Raw genomic sequence first — 23,869 nt, 5'->3', positions numbered from 1 at the left:
ATTTATAAACATTTTGGAAAAAATTACACTTGATATAAAAAACTGCTAAGATAGGTTACATATCTTAGAAACAGACTGTCAGCAATAGCTGTAAAACAGAGAAAAAGTACCAAACAAATTATTTTCTTTCTTTCATTTTTCATACAATCACAACAATTGCATATCATACATAATTATAATAATATATTACACTCTTACATAATAAAACACAGTTTAAAACTAAAAAAGTGACACCTTTATATTTAGTATCATAAAATCACAAATAATATTTATGTTAGATATCCCACAATTTTTCTGGGACAAAATGGCGTACATTATTTACAAGGCACTTTTCTTCTTTTGTCAGCTGTATACATTACTGTATCTCAAATACTTTTCAAATATCTTCTCTTATGTTGCCTGAAGCCAAGGCAAAATGAGAAGAAAAATGTTAGAACATTTGTGACCATAGATTCAGAACATTTAACGATGCCAACAGCTGTAAACAGTTTTTCCTTTCATTCTTAAAAAAAACAAAACCAAGAGCATGAATGAAACTGGTATCCACGACCAAGACTTAACGTACAAGCTTGGTTACTGGAAGGACGCTTTTTCTTCCAAATGTTTCAACAGAGAGCATTTTAAACTGTCGACCTGTCAGTCATTTATCACTTGTAAAGAATCCTACAACACATATCCATGTGCAGAGGATGACTTGTTTGAAATAAAATGATTTCGTGACTAACCCCATACCTCTGTAACACAAGTATGAGGCATAACACTTTGTTTTGGTCAAGTGCTGATTTATTGTATTTTTTGTAACTGAAATTTAGAAATCCCAGTCTGCACAGACAAGACAATGTGACTGGTTACTGTTTATGTATAGATTGTTAGGTCCAGACTTGTCTGGCAACCTGTGTTGAGCCTTACCACAGCTACTAAGCAACGAGTCTAGAGGATTGTAGCAGCTGTTAAGTTGGTTGAGTCTGAAAGGTGTTACAATCATGTGGCAGCAAATTAGGACAGTCTTTTCAGTCATCATCCTTCTTCTCTGGCTTCAAGTCCACCATTGCATGAAGTTCTTCTGGAGTTAACCTGAAACATGCCAAGGTGTTGCCAAGTGAAGAACATTGTAGTCTTGCTGTAATGCCTTTCTGGTGCCCATGATACGATCTTCCAAAATTAGATTTTCATGTAAGGTGCTGCTAGTTGCTTCAAGTGCATAGAGCCAGACAGATATGTTCATTCACATTTCTATTTTGACAATTTATATCACTGTTAGATAGCTCATTTGACCATTATCAACAAAATGAATGCTATATGATGCAGAATGAATCATGAAATATACAAGTGATACTGAAATACATGAAAAGTACTGTTGCTGAAATACTCACCCCATCAAACTTTGGAGGTCACATACAAAACGATACACATAGCGTTTTCCTGCTGTCTTGTGGATGATGTTCTTGTCATAGTAGTATCTCAGTCCACGGCTCAATTTCTCATAGTTCATTTTGGGCTTATTCTTGCGAATCCCCCATCGGCGTGCAACCTCATCAGGATCTGTCAGTTTGAATTCCCAGCCATCACCCGTCCAAGAGATGAAACCCTGGCATGATTTGTCTGTGAGTAGCTCCAGCAGGAATTGCCAGAGCTGAATTGGGCCCGACCCTGTGAAACACGGCCCACCACCTGCTCGAATTAATATTCACGTCGCTTATTATAATAATACATGTTAAAGGGAAGAAATAATATTTCAGTGTAAACAGGAATACATAAATACTTATTAGCTGTCTGAGTAAACTGAAAATATGTTCAAAATTGGGACAGATTTTATCAGAGTCCCTAGACACACTTGCTTGCTATTTATTTTAAGATTCTGAGTTGAATATAAGCTCTGGTTTTAGTCCAGGACAAACTACAGCTGTCAAATAGAATGATGGGAGTCTTGACTCTCTATAAACAAGCCAGAGAACCTGCCTAATAATATATGGAGGGGAGAACTTAGAAATTTGTTTCTACTTTCCTGTTCCAATAGAGGGGTGGAAAGGTGCATTCAATTGGAATACAAACATTTTCTGTTCTTTTTAACTTTTCTTCTCTGTTCATAGAGTAGTTCAAGAAAAGTTCAGAGGGACATTCTGCCTCCATCTTCAGGGTCTAAAAGTTAATCAAGCAAGTAACCAATAAGAAGCAGGTCACAAGCAAAGCAAACCAAACCATCCCAGAAGAAAATACTCTCGATACTACAATAAAAAGGGTACATTTCTGTTACTTTCATTTCATTAAATGTGCATCAATGTTATAGATCCCAATTCTATATCATGTGCCAGCTATTTGTATAATGTGCTGTTTTGAGAAATTTAAACTAGTCCAATTTGAACTTCATGTAAAGGATGGATTATATTATACTAGACTCATTCAAACTAAAATTAAATAGTATAACATTTTTCACTAGAATATATCAAGCAGTGAGTAACATCAGCTTGGACTACAACCAAAATGTATCCAATTTGCATTGCATAACATGGTATACAGAATTCCTAGGTTCAGCCATGGCTCTTCTGGAACAAGTCCAACTGTAAGATGAGAGCATCAAAATGACTGAGAACTTGGAACTGAATATGGATCATAATCTATTACTTATCAGACTTTTTGTTTCCAGAGTGTAACTACAGCACTTCATGACTAGAATTAAAACATGCCTTCTTCACCAGAAAAACAGTAGACCTGTAAGATTTTCAAACCCCATTTGTCAAACCAACATCGCAGTTCTGAACCAGAACATCTGATCCATATTATTATTTTGTAATGTACACACTGGAATGGACAAAGTGAATTACAAATTAACATATACCAAGTGGAAGACTGATTTGTACATTACTTAATGATGCAGTTTTGGTTACAGAGTTTATATAATGTCAAATCACATGAGATTATGATAATAAATGTTAAGTTAAGAGAGGAGTAGGCGAGAAGCAATGACAGCAGATTTTAAGGAACTATCTTGACATTCACCCAGATACAAAAAGTTATGAGAAATCTCAGTCATGATAGCATGTATACAAACTGGGTATTTTTTCAATTCCATTCTACAGTACTGTCACTAGCCCAGTCTGCTCAACAGGAAGGTGTGGAATGGCATAGTAAAATATAAAGTTATGATGGAAAATAATTAGGAAAAAATCATAGCAAGTGCTATGACATATTAAGCCTAATGAACATAAGAATGAGAAACACAAAAATTGTAGGATTACTTATTACAGAAGTAGCAGAGACCAAATTAACTACTCGTTCAACACTAAAGAAACTAAAACCACCAATGTAAGCTTACCATTGGTTATTCCATACTCGTCAAGACCTGGAGGTGTGAGGAAGGAAAATGTTACACTTATGACATCTCTCTACAATATTACTGATTAGACTGGGGTGAGATTCATACTGTGGCCCCAGATAAGCCTACAGTACCAGGATCTGGTTACAAGGTTGATGATAGATAAGCATGGACCACTGGTTAGATCATGACTGGTAGAGGAAACTGGAAAACTTGGTGAAATATCTGGCTAAGTTACAGTACAACAATTCTGTAACAAAAGGTAATGTGGGATCCTCAACGTCTCACAACCCTATGGGCCTTCAGGGCCTGTTACAAGGATAGCTTTACTTTACTTTTACAGGTACTATTTCATCTGTGATCAAATGCAAACATGATTCCTTTGTGCAAGTACACAACCTTAAATTACAAGAGAGAATTTTTCTATTAAGTAAAAAAAAAGTATTAATAATACACCAACAGCCCTTCACAGAGCTCTTATTTTGTTCATTTCCTCCAACTTGCTGTCTCTCCTTCAGGCCCTGATAGTGTTTATTTAGTTCAACATTTATGACAAGGCTAATCACTACTGATACAATATTATGACACTCATTAAGGGCAATGAAATTGATCTGGGCACCATGATGCAAATGCCAAACTAAGGAATGCCAACTGTGACATAACTGACAAATACAGTCACATTACCAACATCGAAGCCCATCACTGCAGTGTCTACACAATCCTGAACTGCTAGTCTGAGAACCCATCTTCCTTGCAGTTTCCTTCCCTGCCTTCCAAATGACTGTTTTCCAAACAGATTTCCTTGCCACTGTTCTGTATGCATTTCTTATCTCTGCTATGTAATCTGCATGTAACCAAAACAGTACTAAGTGCCATACATGAATTTGTAGGTTGTCTTAGGTAATTTTACTATGAAGTTGGATTTTTCAAATCCAAGTTCATCTTTAAATTGCACAGCCTAAAGGTTTTTCACACAACATGTACTCGTAAAGTAAGGTGTAATTGTGCCTAAGCATGGTGTCATAAAAGTTACAGATGGTGTGGTCATGAAATATGCATTCTAGACTTTGGAACTACAAAGAGGCAAACTGGATGGATAAGCCTAATAACACTTATAGTTAATGAACCTTCCTGAGAAGAACTAATTTGATAAAAGTCTTCACCTACCAGAGTACCCGGCAAGCATGGACGACTGAAGCACCGGTTTTGTGTCACCATTGGGAGTCACCGCATGGCCAAGAGCATCCCTGCCTGGACCTGAATGCAAGAAGGCAGGGTGAGGATGTGGACCTCCTTGCACCATATCCGGGCCAGAACCCCAGTGTTCAGCTGTGCTATTTGGAACAGTCTGGAACGGTGTAGAGTCGTAAGGAGAACTGTATGCGTCACTGTAGGCATCATGATGTGAATAACGACCTGTAACAGAAGGCATGGGTCAACAAATATGGGGAAGGAAAATCTGAAAGTCCTCTGCAGATAGAAGCTGAATGGTCACACCAACATGTAGCAAACACTGGGACCAGAGCTGGTTTAACTCTGCGTTTCTTATTCATTTCTCTGCTAATTACCAGGCTTTTAATGCTCCATACTCATCTATCATCGGCCCCTGAGATGTTCAGATAGACCTGACCAGGCAGAATATTTTCATACATCCTTGGTCATCAACCCTGAGCCTTCACCTCTGCACCCAGCACTTTGCCGGTTACAGAGTTTGGAAAACAGTTCATACCTTATCTTTGCTGCTGAACAGATAATGTGGTTGGGTGGGTGGGTGTGTTGGTAAACCAAAAGCCCCTGGACAGTCTACAACTGGCATTAAAATTGTGCAATAAATCAGGGAAGCTATTATGTTCGAATGATAAAGTAGGTTTACTGTTTATTATTTAGGTACTAAACCAAAGTACTTCCTGTAAGTCGCATGTCACGTCTCAAACTCCAAAAATAATGAAGCTGGAAGGCAACTCTATCCAATCTGTGTGTATAAGCACAGGTACAGTTACACCAAGCAGCATTACACAAGCGGTGGGCTATGGACCGGTAGGCTAGAGTTATATTAAGCCTATTTTGCCACAGAAACTATAAATATTAATTCACAATGAGTGTACTTTTCTTTTCCTTTCTGTAACTAAACATTTTATGCTGCACACAAGGCACACTACAAAGTCTCTTTAGGCAACTCAGTTACACTTAACACTTAGGCCTATTTGTTTTTCATTTGCGACCATCAATTTCTGAGTACTCAAATTGTTTCATTTTCTCCGGAGTATAACTTTTAACTGTGACATATTCAATTCGGTTATGACTTCCCTTCAATGCTGCACAAAGGCGTTATTTTTTTCTAAATGAGCGTATTTAGATGTATTTGTAATAATTTAATTTGTAGACTATGGTCTAGTGCACAACATGAAACTGCCGTTTCACCAGTATGTGAACCAGGGAAAGCCAAAAACCACTAATACAGAGCATTAGTTTAAAATGACAGCAGCAGCTAACCAGCATAGCTCAGTCGTTATAGCGACTGGCTACAGGCTGGAGGGCCAAGGAGTTGGAGTTCGTTTCCCGGTAGGGTCAGAATTTTCTCTTCTACATGTTGTCAAGACTGGCTCTGAGGCCCACCAAGCCTATAAAATAGGTACCGGGATTGTGAAGCTGACCACTCACCTCCAACGAGTGCTGAGGTCAAGAAAACGTTGATCCATACATGCACACCCTCATACGCCATCAAGGCACAGTGCTTAATTAGTTAGACAGCAGCCACACCTAGATGCTGATACAGAAACTAAACGGAGGTTGCTGGTGTAGCAGTAACGTTCTCAACTTGTCCTTGGGAGGCTGGGACACAGGCTATCATAACTGGTGTTCTCATTAGTTTTCTGCGGTCTCTCCTGACACACGGAGGGACAGTACCTCAATCTTGCCATGATCGCTTCATTCAAAATCCTTTCCAATTCATCCTATTTGACATTACAGTATTAGACACTGTCAGTTCCGTAAAATAAAACATTAAAAACAGAAATTACTTTAATTCTTGTTCCATCAGTGAAGTGTCTGAGCTGATGAGGCAGGTTCTACTGAGCCAATGATGTCTGAAGCTGTGTTTCTATTGCATGTAAGTCGCGTATTTGTCAGAGAGATGGATGCACCAAGCAAGATTTTTGCTTTATCTTTGCCACTTTTCACTTTCGACTTTCACGCACGGACGTTTTGTTGTGTTATGAATTCTTAGGTAAAGCCTCACATTACTTGCTGCAGACAATTTGTGGCAAGGGAAACACGTAACTGAGAAGTATGAATACTTTACCATCTATGAAACTTCAGAATCGGAAGCAAAACTTGATTACCACCAGTCATCACACTCTGAACTGTTTACTACTACCTCTGACTCCCTGTGCACCTTATCGTGGTTTTAAAAAATCTGGATACAGGTTGTTTCATACCACATTTGTAGAAGAGTTTACTTTCTGGAAACCACATAACCGAGAGAATTAAAACAGGAAACAGAGGCCGTCTTCACTTCACAACATAAGAAACTTTGGCTCTGCATCGACTTATGCCATCAGGGCAAGGTTTTGCGATTTAGATCAATTTCAATCACTGGGATATTTTTATGTTTTACGTTATATGTTCAAAAGCTCTTGCAGGTTTAAATTATTATGAATAACTAAATGTAAAGTTGTCCCTGTGCTTAACGAATTAACCAGTATGTCATGAAGGCGTATGGGGAGTAGATGTATAGTTCCACGTACTCTTGACCTCGGCATTAGTTGGAGGTGAGTGGTCAGCTTCACGCCCCTGCCGCTTTACCCCCGGGGAAAGATCCCCGGTACCAACTGGATAGGAGGTTGGGTGGATCCCAGAGCCGGTCTGGACGACTTGGAGAAGAGAAAATTTTTGACCCTACCGGAACTCGAACTCCGACCCCTCCGCCGTCCAGCCAGTCGCTATGCTACGCTACCCCGGTTCCTTATTATGGAGAACTAGCAGATATAATTAAACTACCGCTAGAGGGCCGACTTTAGTGTTATTTTCAACAACGCATGTTTCTTTCTTAACAAAAATATTAAATACGATCAGTGTTTAAAAATAATTCAAGGCCTGGAACGGAAACAAATGATCACATAAACCTTATATAGTTACAAGCGAAGGTCAAATGAAACCATCGTTAAAGACTTGTTCCACGCCTGGCCCGATGTGAATTACTCGTTCAACATGACAATCTCGTTCGAGAAGCTCAGTATATCACTGATTTATTAATTACTCCACATTTTTGCTGGGTAAATAACAAGAAGATTGTGAATAATGAATTGAAAGTGCGAGAAGGGCATCAGACGTAGCCAATTTTATGGTAATATCCTAGGATTTGCATGGAAGGAGTGTGGAAACGTACAAAGAACTGACAGCCACGACAGCCGCGGCTGACCCCTTTGGAAGAAGCACGAGAGCATGTACGATTGGTGTGATGCAGGCCAGGTATGTAGTGAAGGAGCTCATTCCTGAACTGGTGAAGATCAGCAAGGCCTTCATGCAAGGGCGTTGGCATGCTCTGTGTCGACAAAGTGATTCATCTGTGCTTAAACATTTCGCCCTGAAGAAATATGGGAAGTGGAGACACAGAGCTTCACGCACTCTAACTTCTGCAGCACATGTAAATGACAACGGAAATTATATATACACCTAAACGCTGTTTGATAACGAATATACGAGAAAGTTGGCTCAAATAGTAAGTAACGCTCCTGACATGCACTCGGGAAGCATCCGGTATGAATTTCGGCCGGGTAAAGATTAGGTACACAGCCGGTCGCGGTGGTCGCACGGTCTAGGCCGTCTAGGGCATGAAATGACCTCGCCCGCTCGAACACTGGGATCGTGGGTTCGAATTCCACTCAAGGCATGGATGTCTGTCTGTGTTTATGCTATATATGTTAGGTAGAAGCCTTGTGACGAGCTGTTCCCCCGTCCAAGGAGTCCTACCGACTATCTTAGATTAGGAAACTGAAGTGAAACACTTCGTTTCACTTCAGTACTTAATTAATTAAGCATCATGCCATGATATATAGCTCCACCATTCTTGACCTCGGCACTAGAGGGAGATGAGTGGTCAGCTTCACGCCCCAGCCGCTTCAGCCCCTGGGAAAGAGCCGCTCAAGGGCCGGTCTGGACGGTGTTCAGAAGAGAAAATTTCCTCCCCTGCCGTCCGGCCCGTAGTCCGTCGCTATATCGACTGAGCTATCCCGGCACTTCGAATATAAGCGGGGTCACCCACTACCATAACAGATTCTCTCTCCAGGAAAATGACAGCGGAATGCCTTAGATCATGCAAGTCCCGCTTCCTCGAACATCTATCCATCTCATTATTATCATTAAGTCGCTCGAGGCTACAGACCTACAGCGTGAATCACCGGCAGCATCCACAAATAAATACAAAAATACACATGTGCGGTCGAACAAATAAATCTATAAATCTTTACCAGAAGTTACTGTTTTAGTTCCAAAATATTATCTTGTGTGATATGACGTCAGAAGTTTACCGACGTTCAGCAGAAACGTATTGCCTCCATCTTCAGGTTCGAACGGTACGCCCAGCAAGCAAACAAGGAGGCATGAAGCAGCAATTAAATCTAGCATAAAGAACGATCAATCACAAGAGACAGTTGAATTACAGATGCATGCCCTTCCGAACAGCAAGAAGGCATTAAGCTGACAGAATACTCGCACACCATTTTCATTGCTTCGTAGTGTACTCTGCTTTGCACTATCACATTATACTTCTCGAGGTCAGAAGTCATTAAGTCATGCGGGCACTGAATGCACGCAAATAGATGCCACGGCTCTGAAACTAGCAAGACGTTCTGATGACCGTGGGAACTGTTCAGCAGTAATTGTATTTTCCAGGGCTGCACAGGTACACACCGCGCGGGTCTTGTCAGCTACGCAACGGCACAGCGAGAAACATGAACGTGTACGAGACAGTTTTTCGCTAACTTCTGAAAGCAGGCCACGTACGGAACACTGAAATTTAAGTTAGTATACTTTCATTATCTTTTCAAAACAGCTTTACACATGTCGTGCTTGAATTTTTTAATTGGAAATAAAGAATGTAATTGGTTCGAATATGACAGCCTCTGTGGTCTAGTGGTCAGAGTTCCTGGCTACAGATCCAGAGGTCCCGGGTTCGATTCCTGGTGCTGCCAGATTTTCTGAGAAGTAGTGGGTCTGAGGATAACTGAAGAGCTATTTCAAGGAGATAGTAGTGGGGATCCATTGAACTGACCACGCGACACCCTATATCCGCTAAAGTTGGCACTAGCTTCGCCAACAAGCGGCGGTCGCTCTGTCGGTATAATTCGCTTGCGGACTACAGGCCACGGAGTTGAATTGGTTCCACTACGTGCGCTTATACTTCTAAATATCTCTAACGCACATATTGACGTGGCTTCTCAGTCTAACATAAGTTTTCTATGGCGTCTGCTCACTAGCCTGGGCTTGAAGATTATCTCAACAGTCCGCCTATAGGAGCTAATTGCCGTTTAGCTGGTAAAAACATGTCCCTCGCCCTTATGGAAAACGAAGATTTTTGCAATGTCCACAAGAGCCCACTGCGAATTGTGACTTGTAGGAAATCAATCACACGCCCTACATAAGAACATTAACAGCAACTTTCGTACTAACTTTATAAATAATTTTTGGAAATACATTTCGATATCATAAGAGATTTTTCCCTTCCTCTCGCTCCCACTTTGGGGCTTAAAACTTATTTCTCAGTTTCACTGATCCTTTTTACAGACGGTAGGACTCCTTGGACGGGTCATCAGCTCGTCGCAAGGCCTCTACCTAAATACAGTACAACACAAACACAGAATAAACGCATACACACATTAAACATCCATGCCTCGTGTGGGATTCGAACCCACGATCCCGGCTTCCGAGCGAGCGAAGACAATACATGCCTAGACCGCTCAGCTACCGTGACCGGCATGTCACAGACATAACACTTTTAAAAGCTTATTAAGGGTGTTGGCACACAAATTTAGAGCAAGATTTCATCTTCTTAATTTCTGGCATGCAGTCTTAAAACGGTTTGTGGTCCCTGGATTAGAACATCTAAAGGAAACGAGCCATTCTTCCAGTAACCGTATGACGGGCTGCTAGATGATAGCGCCTTACTTCGACAGCACTGAGGTCGACAACTCTCATTATCGGAGTGAATTACAATAGACATGTTCATGGCCATCAAGGGCAAAACAGAGAGCTGCCACTCGGGCCGCAAGTCTATCAATGATCCGCGCATTACTCAAAGCAATCACATTTCATTACACACAAAAATATAGTTAACATCCACAAATTTGTGATGACAGTACATCAATGCAAGTATCATGTTTCTGGACATTATTCACTGTCCTGTTTTTAAATATTCGTAGACACAGGACAGTGTTTTAGAAAAGAACCAGCACAATGAATAATGTCCAGGAACATATTACTTGCAATAAAATATGGGGTTTCCATAAAGTGGGCTGTAATTAGTATCAAAACTTTTTTTTTTCATTGGCGCTACAGCCCTCATTTGGGCCTAGGCCTACATCCATGAAACTCTCCGTTTCACTTCGGTTTACTAGATCTTACACATACGGTAGGACTCCTTGGGCGAGTGATCAGCTCGTCGCAAGGCCTCTACCTGTAGACAAACACAGAAAAACGCACACAAACATCCATGCCCTGAGTGGGATTCGAACCCACGATCCCGGCTTCCGAGCGAGCGAACACAGTGCATGCCTTGGACCGCTCGGCTACCGTGACCGGCAGTAAACCAGATTAGAATGTGAAATCAATTAACCTTCGGCGCCTTCATGGCGTGGTGTTTAGGCATAGACACAACTTTGCTTTTGACATATTTTCTTAATTACAGCAACCCCACCTTTAACATGCCACATCCATACAACAGTCTTTCTTGGTAAGCTAAAACTTGCTGAGGCATTCAATAAACTGCCTGCGTTGTATGGAACCTGAAACGGCAGATGGACGGGACATATGAGATATCTACAAATTTTTTTGTCAGACGTCCTGAAGGGAAGGGGCCGTTTGTAAGACCTAGGTACAAACTGGGAGATAATACTGTAATGGATTTGATCAACGCGTTGCCAGGCAACAGCTCGGTAAACACGGTCCAACACGCAACAATAGAGGAAGACGTGTTTTCTGTAGATCCGACCGACAGGCCAAAAGACTGGCTGGATGGGGATCACGCGATATGTGTTTACTGTACGTCCACGTCCGTTCCGCGGCAATATAACGACAGCCGTGAGCTGTAAGTTCAGAGCGAATTGAAACTAGGAGTACAACAGAGTACAAGAGCCTGTGAAGATGTAACGGTGACTTGAAGTCTCTGTGTGTGCTGTAGTGCAGTTGTATTGGGAGTGTGTGATTTAACGAGACTTTTATAGTTCCTACGTTATAAATCCGTTGCCGGGAAACGGACAGTGAAGACTAGTGGAACTAGACTGAGAAGATTAGTGTGGAGTAATTGTAAATTGCGTAAATCAGCAGTAGTATAACAATTATTTATAGTGACGTCCTGTAGGTTACTAGGTCTTCCTGGAGTTTCGACGCCTGCGCGTCAAGAGACAGTGTTTAGAGGGCTATTGCTTGGCAACGGGATCCGTTATATTACTGAAACGGAGCTGAAAAAAAAAACTGCGTGTGAGTATGGACTGCATTTACCTGACTAAGGATATGGAACAGCGGTGAGCTCCTGTTCACAAGAACAGTAATTTCTTAGCTGTAACGACTTCTCTGGAAGTCTAATCAGCAGTTTACTCACCGCGCGGGTAGCTCTTGACGTAATGCGCTTGATACTTGGTGTCCAAGAGCGAAGACGGAGGTGGCGCCGAATAAAACTCTGGAGAGCTGTCGATGTATGGGTTTGGGTGGTGATTGCCACTATCCAGAGAGTGGTACTCGTGATCTGGAGGCTCGTAGTGCTGCCCCTGGTGCTGTGGCGTCACGGTACTGTAGCTCACTGCACCACCGGCAGATGGTGGGTCGTCGCTCCCCGCTGACCCGCTCGCCAGGTCACTGCCGCCGCCACCCAGCTGCTGCATAGTGGCGTCCCCCAGTTGATTGTAGCCACCTGCAAAGTTACTTTCACGTGTGTAGCGAGTGCTTCCCAGGGGTAGATCATGTCTCTGACGCAGACTATCCCCTCCCGCCCAAATACAATTCTCGAAAAAAATGACTTTGCATTAGCCTACATGAGTAAGGAAAAGGTAAAGTTGTCCCTGTGCTTAACTAATTAAGCACTACGCCATGAAGACGTATAGGGGAGTGGATGTATAGATCCACATTTTCTTGACCTCGGCACTAGTTGTAGGTGAGTGGTCAGCTTCACGTCCGGCTGCTTTACCCATGGGAAAGAGCCCCCTGTAACCATTGTAGAGGAGGTTGGGTGGACCCCAGAGCAGGTCTGGACGATTGGAGAAGTGAAAATTCTTGACCCTACCGGGACTCGAACTCCAACCCCTTGGTCGTTCAGCCCATAGCGAGCCGCTATATCGACTACGCTACTCCGGCTCATTAGCCTATATTAGCGCATGTTCCAATTTCAGGTATTTTACTCGACGTTACTGCTAAAGATATAGCTAGATTTTTCAAATATTATCCACGTCGCAACTATAAAGCAGGGCTAACATTTCCAAAAAATAGGCTCATATAAATAAGCACTATTTCCTCCATCGAGTTATAAACAATTAAGTATGCAAAAATTCTGTGTAATGGACAGTCTTCGTGCTCCTTGTACGTGAACAGATGGAGACGTTGCTGAGACAAGAGCAGATTAATTTTTATCATCTTCGTTCAAACGAGAACAGGGTATGGAACATGTAAGGACGACTACCAAACAAAACAAAAAACTCCCGTGTTTTTTTTTAGTCCGCAAGCGAACTATACCGACCGGGCGACCGCCGCTTTTTGGCGAAGTTAGTGCCAACTTTAGCGGGTAGAGGGTGTCGCGTGATCAGCGCAACGAATCCCCACGGCCGTTAATTTCGGTTTTCCAGACTGGAGCCTCTACTTCTCCATTCAAGTAGCTCCTCAATTATTCTCACGAGGCTGAGTGGACCCCGTTCCAGACCCACTACTTCTCAGAAAATCTGGTAGCGCCGGGAACCGAACCCGGGACCTCTGGATCTGTAGCCAAGAACTCTGACCACTAGACCACAGAGGTGGTCCATGTAAGTACGACTGCCAAAGAAAATTAATGACGTTCATGCGATCCTACCTGAACCTACCTAGGCCTATATGCTACATTTTTTTTTAATTTCTTGAAAGAGATACACCAAGATGGCGGTTATGCAAATATGTGCGCGGCGACAGAAACTGCGCAGATTTCAAAACGATAAAACGGGTAAAGCTAGATATTAGCCTAATTAAGTCACTTTCATCACAAATACGGCGAGTGAATTTACGATAATCAGGTTAGCCCACCCGGATCTTCACTTTATGATTAACATCTGAACAGCAATATTTGGTGTGCTGATGTATAAGGTGCATAGAGCAGGGTGGCTGTTCTCGGCGCATGTGATAGATCACTGCCGATTCAACCCGTCAAAATAGGGTTACAGGCTGCGAACGAACCGACAGGTCCGGCTCTACAAGCTTATTTCTTGGTTACTAAGTATAACCATGGCCGGTCACGGTAGCCGAGCGGTCTAAGGCATGTACTGTCTTCGCTCGCTTGGAAACCGGGATCTTGGGTTCGAATCCCACTCAGGGCATGGATGTTTAGTTTGTGTGTGCGCGTGCTTTTCTGTGTTTATGTACAGGCGGAGGCCTTGCGACGAGCTGATCACCCGCCCAAGGAGTCCTACCGAACGTGTAAGATCTAGAAAAACCGAAGTGAACGGAGAAGTTCGTGGAGATAGGCCTAGGCCCACTGGGGCTGTAGTGCCAAGGAAAAAAAATAGTATAACCATGAGGACATAAACTGAAGCACATGGACAAGGTCCAAAATTATGATCCTAGTTATGATGATGATGACGTATGCCGTCAATGTTCTCTGGAAAAGGAAGAGGGACAGATATGACAGGTTCCCATTCTAGACAAGGGTTCCTCTCTCTAGAACTAACAATCAGGACCTTACCTTCTTTGAGCTGGTAGACGGGGCTCCGGAGGTGAATGAAGCCTGACGAAGGTGGGGCAGCGGGAGGAGGTGACGCCTCATCACGGCCGCAATCCGCCGCGGCGTCTCGCGTCGTGCCGCACACTGCGGGACTCCGCAGGTGGCTGTAGCCTGCTGCAACGAAACAAGAGTCATCATATGACTAGTAACAATAACCGCCACTTCTCTTCAGTTCTTTCAGTACATGAGGTACCGCTGACAAGACTCGACCGACAGAGCTGTTTCTAGAGCACGAGGCTGTCTGTATCTGCGTTTTTGTAGACCCCGCTCATGTATACAGCTTATCTAAGCGAAGTAAACTAAATTATTCAATCTTAGGCTGCCTTGACTGCTCGGTACGACGTTACTTTACAGAGGAACGGTGTTAAACGAAATTTATTCCCGAACTGGCTAATGACATCTGAGCTAAACAATATACATCTGACAGATGTAAACAGGAGGATAAGCGTGCCTATAGCAAACTGAAAAACGTGGATGTTTTTCTTTGAACAGTTCGTGCGACGAGCAGCGTCAACAGGAAGATGGGTTACGTTTTCTATCTGTAGTTGTAAGTTATCCCCAACCAATGGTGTCTCCACCTTATCGTGGTGGTGGAGTTTGAGCGCTCCTGAGACCGTGACAGCTATGGCGGCGGTAGCGTAGCTAGTGCTAGGGTCACCCATGCCGGACATGTCAAGGGCTAGGAGCCAGACGAAGAGGGACACCATGGTCCTCCAGGTTGGGGGTTGGGCGTGAGGCTAACAATCTCACTCCGTAAAAACTAAATTGTTCAGAAACCGGAAATTGACATCAGCGAATGAGCTGAGATGGTTAGAGGATGTACATGATGATCTTCGTGAAATGGAAGTGAAAGGATGGGGAGGAAAGATAAATAATAGAGAAGAATAGAGGAGGATTGTTCAGGAGGCCAAATCTCACCCTGAGCTGTAGTGCTGAGGGGATGCCAAGAAGGAAGAAAGAAAGGAAGGAAGGAAGGAAGGAATTTATGCGCCTATGTTTGTTCTGTCACTGTTTTTCTTGGCGTAGAAAATTTGCCTTCTACCAAGACCTTACATTTTATGCCACTGAGAAAAGAAGCAGTTAGATTAATGAGATTTTTCAAAAATTCTAATTCTGACAATTTATATAGTAGACCAGATTGCCAAGTTGTGCCGAAGGCTTCTAAATGAACACAGGAGCCGTCGACATATTGAAGTTTAGGGTGACGTGATCCCCCAGTCTCATACATTGAAGTGCTGTGCTGCGATCTGACCGAAAGCCAAACTGACTTGCATTTATCTGTGTTCCTTTCCTCAATGTCGAGTCGAGTCTTGTGTTACGACCGATGGTCATCGACCAGTCTGTCTTGGAATAAAGCATCTATCTGGGGTTTACGACCAGATTTTTATTACTGTCGGACAGTTGCGGGTTTGCTGATTTTGGGAGCTCTCTCTGACGAGAGGACGGGTCGTTTACAATTTCTGCTGGCCCTCGCCAGCGCAGTTATTCTCTGGTCCGAGTCCCTTGGGACTCGCGAACATATTTTACTGTCTCAGATTCGAGACTTCCATTATCGTCGCCTCCAACGACCCTCAGGGCTACGGTGGAGGTATTCGACCCTACTTGTGCATGGGATTTCTTCAGTGTGTTTTTTGATACAATATATACGTATAAAGAGTCCGACCTAGAAAACAGAAATTAACGGCCGTGAGGATTCGTTTCGCTTACCACGCGACATCCTCTATCCGGAAAAGTTGGCACTAAACTTCGCCCACAAGCGGCAGTCGCTCGGTCGGTATGGTTCGCTTGCGGACTGAAATCACTGAGTTATATAAAGAGTCAGTTCGTACCTTACAGGAAACACATTACGTCTCCGCTACAAAAGCCAATCGGTGAATGCTGGCTAAGTAAACAACTGCTACTTACTGTAGGAACCGAATGAAACACATAAATCTACATTCTTATGGGCAGAAAGCGGTACATATGCAACAAAAGGTTACTGCAACTTGTATACGAGCTGTGCTCTAAATACGTTTCCAAATGGAGGCCAAATCGGTAAAAATAAAACAGAAACCCAGGGAAGTGTTGGAGTGCAACACGACGTTTTGCAATGAATGGTGGCACACAGGCCTACACAACTTCCCCCAGCGCATTGACATCGGTGACTCACGCTTGCACTTATAGGTACAACGCCCGACTACTCAGGGCAAGGCGCACAAAGGCATTAAAACGGGGCTACTTCTTTTCTCTAGCTTACTAGACCTGTTCACAAGATTGCCCTTTCTCCCTCAGTAATGTGTTCACTCGTGCAGGCCATAACTGCATAGGCCTATAGGCCCATCCCCTGCTGCCCGCAGGCACCTCGCCACACCTCAAATTTAAAAAATCAAAACTGAAAAATACAACCACATATTAATAACAATTTAAATTATTTTTAAAAATGTTCTCCTATCCTGAGTGGGGGCACGCGGTAGCGTAGTTGGTTGTGGCACTATGCTAGAAGGAGGAAAGTCGCGGGTTTGAATCTTGATGAGGTGGAATTTTTCAATTTACCTAATCCTTCCAGTCGCACTGCGGCCCTGGGTTCAACTCAGCCTCTAACAGAAATTAATACCAAGAATCTTCTTGGGTGGGTAAAGGGCGGCCGGCGCATAAAGCTGACAACCTTACCACCATCTATGAGCCGACTGTCTAGACCAAGGGTCTCCAAACTACGGCCCGCGACAGAATTCTGCAGAAATGCGCCAATTGAACTAATTTTCCAATGAGTACTGGTAAATGTGATTCCGAGCTTATTGACCTGGCATATTATACTGCAGTTGATGGCTTAGCTGTGGAAAGGTTCTTTCGCGTTTCTTTCAGCTCAGGAATGAAACTGATATATTTCTTACAGAGAAAAACCATCACGAACCACTTTTATCAGATGCCAAGTGGCTCTGGAAATTAGCAGTTTTGCTGATCTGGTGAACCATATGAACCATTTGAATTTAAAGTTGCAGGGTGAAAATAACTTGGTCTGTAATTTATTTGCACTTATCAAGGCATTCACAGCAAAGTTGATACTTCTGGAAAGGGAAGTGAAAAATTGTAACTTTGTTCATATGCTATACTGTGCGGAGTTGCATAAAAAGGGTGAAGCAGAATTTCCTTCCTCGTTTGCAAATTTAGTCATTTTAGATTTGAAAGAACAATTTCGGAAGCAACTTGCTGATTTGGATTCCAGTTCTCAGGAAATTAGATTGTTTCAAAATTTCAATTTAATCAGATTTTAAGAATGCAAAAAGAGTTCCATCATTCACATTAATTGTTTTATTATAATTTGTGATTAAAATATGAGCATTTGCTACCACTATCTGTTGTCATTAATATACGATAATTTATTCTCACGTACTTTGTATTTAGTTTATGAAATTCTGTGCTTTCAATAAAACTCATATACCTAGAGTTATTAATTTCTCATTTTATCCGGCCCGTTGAAAGTGCTGAAATACCTAATGTAGCCTGCGGTTCGAAAAGTTTGGAGACCCCTGGACTAGACAAAATGTGGGAGCCTCGACGTCTCACAACCCTTCGGGCCTTGACGGCCTGCTACGGGTATACCTTTACCTTTTTACCTTTTACCTTCTATCCTGAATATTCTAGGGCGATCGGTTAATGAATGGCCTATTTTCCTTCTTTCTGGAACATTTTCTAGCCACCACCTCCCCGTGGTTAACAGTCTTGGCCGTACCCATGCACGTAAGAGCATTTGTATGGGATGTAAATGCCATCCAACAATGATATTGTTTGCCTTTCCTACTGACATGGAGAGCTAAGCTGGCGGGCGCGTAAGCTCCTGGTAGGACCACGCGAAGTGTAGTCCTTGGCGTGGGGCTAACGACCCATCCCCCCGGGAAAAGTTACTGCGAGGAAACCATGGAGGAGCCCAAAACCCACACAGGGTTCTGACGCTAGTACAGAAGTATGATATTGCTGCAGTCTGTAGGAAGCTCACACAATTCTGCATTCTCTACAGGCCTGTGAGCGCATGCGCAAGTGAAGTAGGACTACTGTGACTAACCACGGAGGTCCAGGCCGCGCCATAGCTCAAGCGGTTAGTCGCTGGCTTCCCACCGAGGCGGCCCGGGTTCGATCCCGGGTCTGGTCAAGTGGGATTTCTGGTTGCCAAAGTGGCGCTGGGGCAGGTTTTCTCCGAGTACTTCGGTTTCCCCTGCCAATTTTCATTCCACCAATTGCTCCACAATCACCCTCACCTAACATCTGGGACTGGTACACTAGGCCAGAAGTGTCCGCAGTACAAGGGACTTAGTCCCACCCCAACAGCAATAACAGAAAACACGGGGCTCTAAAATTGCGTAGGATGAACTTCGTCGTATTAGATGACATTTTAAAAATCCGTCTACTCATTGTTCACGGATTCAATTTCGTCAAGAACGCAATACTGCAGGGCATCAGAGCGAAATCCCATACGACACTCACGTTAAGGCCTGGAAAGGAGGGCGAAAATCTTACGAACCACAACAGAAAAAACATTGCCAACAAATGCATGGAGATAACGTCCAAATTTTTGTGGTCAAAATCACCCGAACTTACCCTACAAACTTCACGTACACGGTGCAGCAAACATATCGACTGCTGCTTTTACTGAATGGAAAGGCGAATACTTTTCTATAGGTTTTCCTCAAGTCACTCCTGTAAGCCAACACCTTCTTGGCGACCTATTCAGACACAGAGACCTAAGTCATGATCTTCCGTTACCTTTAACGTTTTAAATTAAGACATTTATTGCAGTGCCTATGTCAAGACCGCCCAAGGGCTCACATCAAACAAACGAGTCTCCCCTACACGTACTACATTTTAACCGTCTTTATTTAACAACTCCTAACAGCTTACAAAAAGAATACGTTTTCAATTTACTATGTTACAAATGTTTGCGAATGAGAGCGCATTAACACATACATACCGAGAGCCAGTAACAATGTAGGCCTACAGATTACAAGGAAACGAGGCCTGCCAGTACACAAAAGCTGGAATGTAGCTAGTCAATATTGGAAAGCTCGTATTGACAGAGATAAAATCTACCGGTCGCGAGGAAACGCGGTTCGCGCAATACACCTGACAGACAGGGGAACGCGGGGGGGGGGCTGTGAAGAAACGGATTTCAGTTATCGTGAGAGAATTTATAGGCCTGCTAAACAGCATCAGATTAGTATAAACTGTAGTTCATCTTCAGAACTAATCACAAACAAATCTGGTTTGAAACACCTTAGGTCTACTTATGTGAAGAGACCATCTGAGATTAGCTCAGAAATCAATATTAAAAAAAATAAAAAGGTAAAGTTATCCCTGTGACAGGCCGTGAAGGCCCATAGGACTGTGAGAAGTCGAGGTTCCGTGTTTTCTTTAGACAATCGGTTCACAGATGGCGGTAAGGTTGTCAGGCTTACACACCAGTCGTTCTTCACGCCCCAGGAAGATTCCTGGTACTCATTTCTGTCAGAGGCTGAGTCGACCTCAAGGTCATAGTGTGGCTCGAGGGATTAGGTCAACTGGAAAAAAAAAATCACCTCATCGGGATTCGAACCCGCGACCTTCCGCCGTGTACCACAGTGCCTCCAACAACTACGCTGACGAGTGCCCAAGCGTTTCCGCTGCAACGGACAGAAGAGACCAAAAGACGAAGGGTTCGGTGCGGTGGCCTGCATTCGGTTCTCTTGAAGTTATAAAAGAGAGCTCATTGTGAATCAAAAGATTCTTACGTAGGCAGTTCAATAGTCAATTCAACTGTGAAGTGTTAACCAAATGAGCTAGATATCAAGCAACGACTAACAAGCCGACGTAAGACTTTGTGTGCTGTAGTTACAGTAATGTTTATAAAGTGTTATAATTATTTGTAGTTATGACTTGTGAGTGTCATCTAATCCAGAAGCCATTATAATTAGTCACGCAAATCGCGGACGCCTGATATTATTCTTATGTACAAAGCTCCGACAACAGAGATACGGACGCAGTTAAGCAGCTGTGCGGCAACCAGCAGACACTTGGCCATTCTAACAAGGCAACAGTCCGTTGGATGGTGAGGGCATTCCGCGCATTTTGTGGAACCTGGGGGGTCATATTGCTGCTCAAATATCTGGTAAACTGAAAAAAAAAAGACCTCATAGGGAATCGAACCCGCGACCTTCCAGCTTGTAGCATGGTGCCTCAACCAATCGGCACACACAGTATACAAAACTGGTATAATGAACTTGCACGGTACAATGAGCTCTAACCAGACCTAGATTTTGACGTTCAGGTTTCAGATACCGGAAAGGATAATCCTACCAGATTCTGAACTAAGTCGTAGTGCGAATTCCTCGAGCTGAGAATGCTCTTCAAGCTTCTCCTTTGGGCATACTGTCTAGTTGCGCAAGAGTAAGTCACTTCCAGAATGTCAGTTAAGCTGAAGGTTAGCTACTTAGGCTCTGTTTCTTTGTTTCCGTGTTCAGAGTCTTGTGGAGTATAGATCCAGCTGCAGCTATTGAACAGGCGGATTGCTATACTGTACACTCCTCACAAAAGCGAGAGCAATAACAACAATAATATACGGCTATTGCACAATCTGTGAACGTCATCCTTCTGAGTGGGATGAACTCCCATGATTGGTAGACTGTGGAGCCTCCTCTTTAGACAAGTCGGCCAATCACAGCTATTCTCCGCTCTACTGGACAGCCACAGATTATAAGGGGGTGGGGGGTTCCACGCCCTCTCAGCCTCCTGCTCTGCACTGGAACAAATGGCCCTCGTCACATTCCACGACCGATATGTTTACAACTGAATTATAATAGCATTCGCTTACGAAAGGAAATCTATTATCCTTCAAATGAAACGCAGTAACTGCTGGTGTGAGTGAATTCTGCTACAACAGTCCATTCCAAAAACGCCTGTCGCCTGACAGTGACACTGCACCCACAGACCTACGGGTTCAGGCCTTCATTTCGGTACACATTTTCTGAGAGCGATGAGTAGAAACTCGAATCTTATATATATATATATCCTGAATGGTTACACCTCCAACATTTGCGTTGTTGAGTCAGCACGTAAATAAATGAACTGAACTACATATGTGGATCTTTACATCCATTCCCCCATACGCCTTCATGGCGTAGTGTTTAATTAGTTAAGTTTTTTTTTCTTGGCACTACAGCCCCAGTGGGGCTAGACCTACCTCCATGAACTTCTCCGTTCACTTCGGTTTTTCTAGATCTTACACATTCGGTAGGACTCCTTGGGCGAGTTATCAGCTCGTCGCAAGGCCTCTACCTGTAGACAAACACAAAAAAAAAGCACACAAACATCCATGCCCTGAGTGGGATTCGAACCCACGATCCCGGCTTCCGAGCGAGCGAAGACAGTGCATGCTTTAGACCGCTTGGCTACCGTGACCGGCAGTTAAGCTTTTACTGAACTGAATAATGATTGCCGTTGGTGCACTGATTTCATTTCCATATTTCCTGTCTGATACAGGTTGTTTTGTTTTGTCTTCTGTTTGTGCATGTGTCTGTTTCGTGTCCCTTTGCTCATGATCACTTCTAGGCTGCCAAGTACAATTGTAAATAAACCAATAAGAACTGAACTGAATAACCAAATAAGTCTAAACCTTCTCTTACCAGATTCTGTTAGAACCAACACATTTTCACTGAGATCTCACATTTTTCGAGATTTTACTCGAGAAGTTGCAGAACTCAAGATTTCATTATAATAAAAAATCTACGTCAGTAGCCTACATTACCTCGTGGAACATACTTATCATAAACTAAAGCATAAACATAATTCTTAACTTTCATATACGGGTTACACTTCACCTTATAAAATCAATGTTTCTTTATCGAACGTTACGAAAATAAAATAATCTATTATATACATCGGGAAGCCATAAGCCTTTATCGCAATTAATTACTATGTTACACAGAAAGAGAGACGGGAGGACATACAGATCATACGCGCTTTCTCAACTCGGCGTTGCTACGCAACGGCTTAGAGCAACGAGGGCTCCTCCGCCGCTCGAGCCTCCACCAGCGGCGACTGTCTCACAACAGAGCCTGCAGACTCCCCGCTCACACTCGCGATGAACCCAATAGGAAACTGGGACACTTTAGCCGCTAAGGCGGACCGCACAGAGAACACCGCTTCCGACAGTCCTATTGCGTGAGTAACTGTTGCTACTCTTACGTGGCATTTTCTGTGGAGTAACCTAGTAACGGACGTCTCTTCTGGTTAAACTTTAAGCGGACAAGTCGCAATATTTCAAAATCCAGGCAAATTATTGGGTAACAATAATAATAATAATTTTTAATAAGTTCGTTTCGTACAGCACTATTCTGAGCCAGAGGACCTCAGTCAGTGAAATGGAGACTGGGACCAGACTGCCGGCAAAACTGTCCTTACGCACCACGCCATGAAGACGTATGAGGAAATGGAGGCACAGTTCCGCCAGCCTCAACTGGAGGTAACTCGTTCATTCCGAACCCCGGTAACTAAAGGTAAAATTATCTCTGGGGTTAATTAAACAGGCATTATGCCAAAAAGACGCACGGGGAGTCGAGGTATAGCTCCACCATTCTTGACCTCAGCACCAGATGGAGGTGAGTTGTCAGCTTCACGCCTCTGCTGCTTTACCCCCGGGGAAACACCCACCAAACGGTACCCACTGTAGAAGAGGGTTGATGGACCCCAGAGCCCGTCTGGACGTTATGGATAAGATAGATATTTCTTGCTCCTGCCGGGAATCGAACCTTGACTCCTCGACAGTCCAGCCCATAGCGTTGTCGCTACACCGACTGAGCTATCCCGGCTCCCACAACCACCGGTATGGATTAAGAATTTTTGTGAGTGTCCAGAACGGTTATGGGGCCCGTCCAGAACCCATAAAATACATATTCTTGGGCCTGAACCTGTAACTCACCTCCGCCTAGCTACAAACGCGTGGTGTTTTACTCGTGGCTTCAGAGACTGAGGCTCCGGCACTATCGGGCCTGTAGCAGCCCTCTCCAGAATCAGAGGAACATGCACGCCGACAAATCCAGTCTACAGCTTCACACCCTGTTCATTTTATAGACACTGATTCACTAGAGTTCTGATTATGGTGCATACCACTCGGGATTACTGGGATTCTGGGCTATGTCAATCGTCCCGTATTACAGATACTAACACAGAAGAACACGACGTTTCGGAAACACGTCCAGTTTCCGAAACGTCGTCTTCTTTTATGTTGTATTCAGGCTGTATAGCGTGAAACTGCAATTTACTGGCAGACCTACTCTCACTGCCTGGATCTCTCGACGTCTTCCCTTCTGATCGTCCGCCTAAGGCTCTGTTAGGTCTATGCATTTCTTATCTCCATCTTGCGTTAAATCTACATGTACAGC

The 23,869-nt window shown here is 43.4% G+C and overlaps 1 protein-coding gene across 7 annotated transcripts in view; it reads right to left on the bottom strand.

Moving 5' to 3' along the window:
• Positions 1-508: 508 nt before the first annotated feature.
• The window catches only part of LOC111863372 (protein C-ets-1), a 492,047-nt gene continuing 468,686 nt past the window's right edge, over positions 509-23,869 (bottom strand). For 5 of the 7 annotated variants that reach the window (XM_023849636.2, XM_023849633.2, XM_023849640.2 and 2 more), the window contains 5 exons: positions 14,445-14,597; positions 12,129-12,437; positions 4,481-4,729; positions 1,374-1,671; positions 509-1,074 (listed from right to left, as the gene is read on the bottom strand). In XM_023849636.2, coding sequence (XP_023705404.1) covers positions 1,011-1,074; positions 1,374-1,671; positions 4,481-4,729; positions 12,129-12,437; positions 14,445-14,597 — 1,073 coding nt within the window. In that variant the 3' untranslated portion in view covers positions 509-1,010. The remainder of the gene's footprint in view (positions 1,075-1,373; positions 1,672-4,480; positions 4,730-12,128; positions 12,438-14,444; positions 14,598-23,869) is intronic. The other 2 variants (XM_023849637.2, XM_023849634.2) reach the window with 2 other exon arrangements.

This window comes from Cryptotermes secundus, unplaced genomic scaffold (genome assembly GCF_002891405.2).
Source record: "Cryptotermes secundus unplaced genomic scaffold, Csec_1.0 scaffold568, whole genome shotgun sequence".
NCBI classification, from domain to species: Eukaryota; Metazoa; Arthropoda; class Insecta; order Blattodea; family Kalotermitidae; genus Cryptotermes; species Cryptotermes secundus.
The sequence above is the reverse complement of the archived record's forward strand: the minus strand, read 5'-3'. Positions and strand labels throughout refer to the sequence as shown.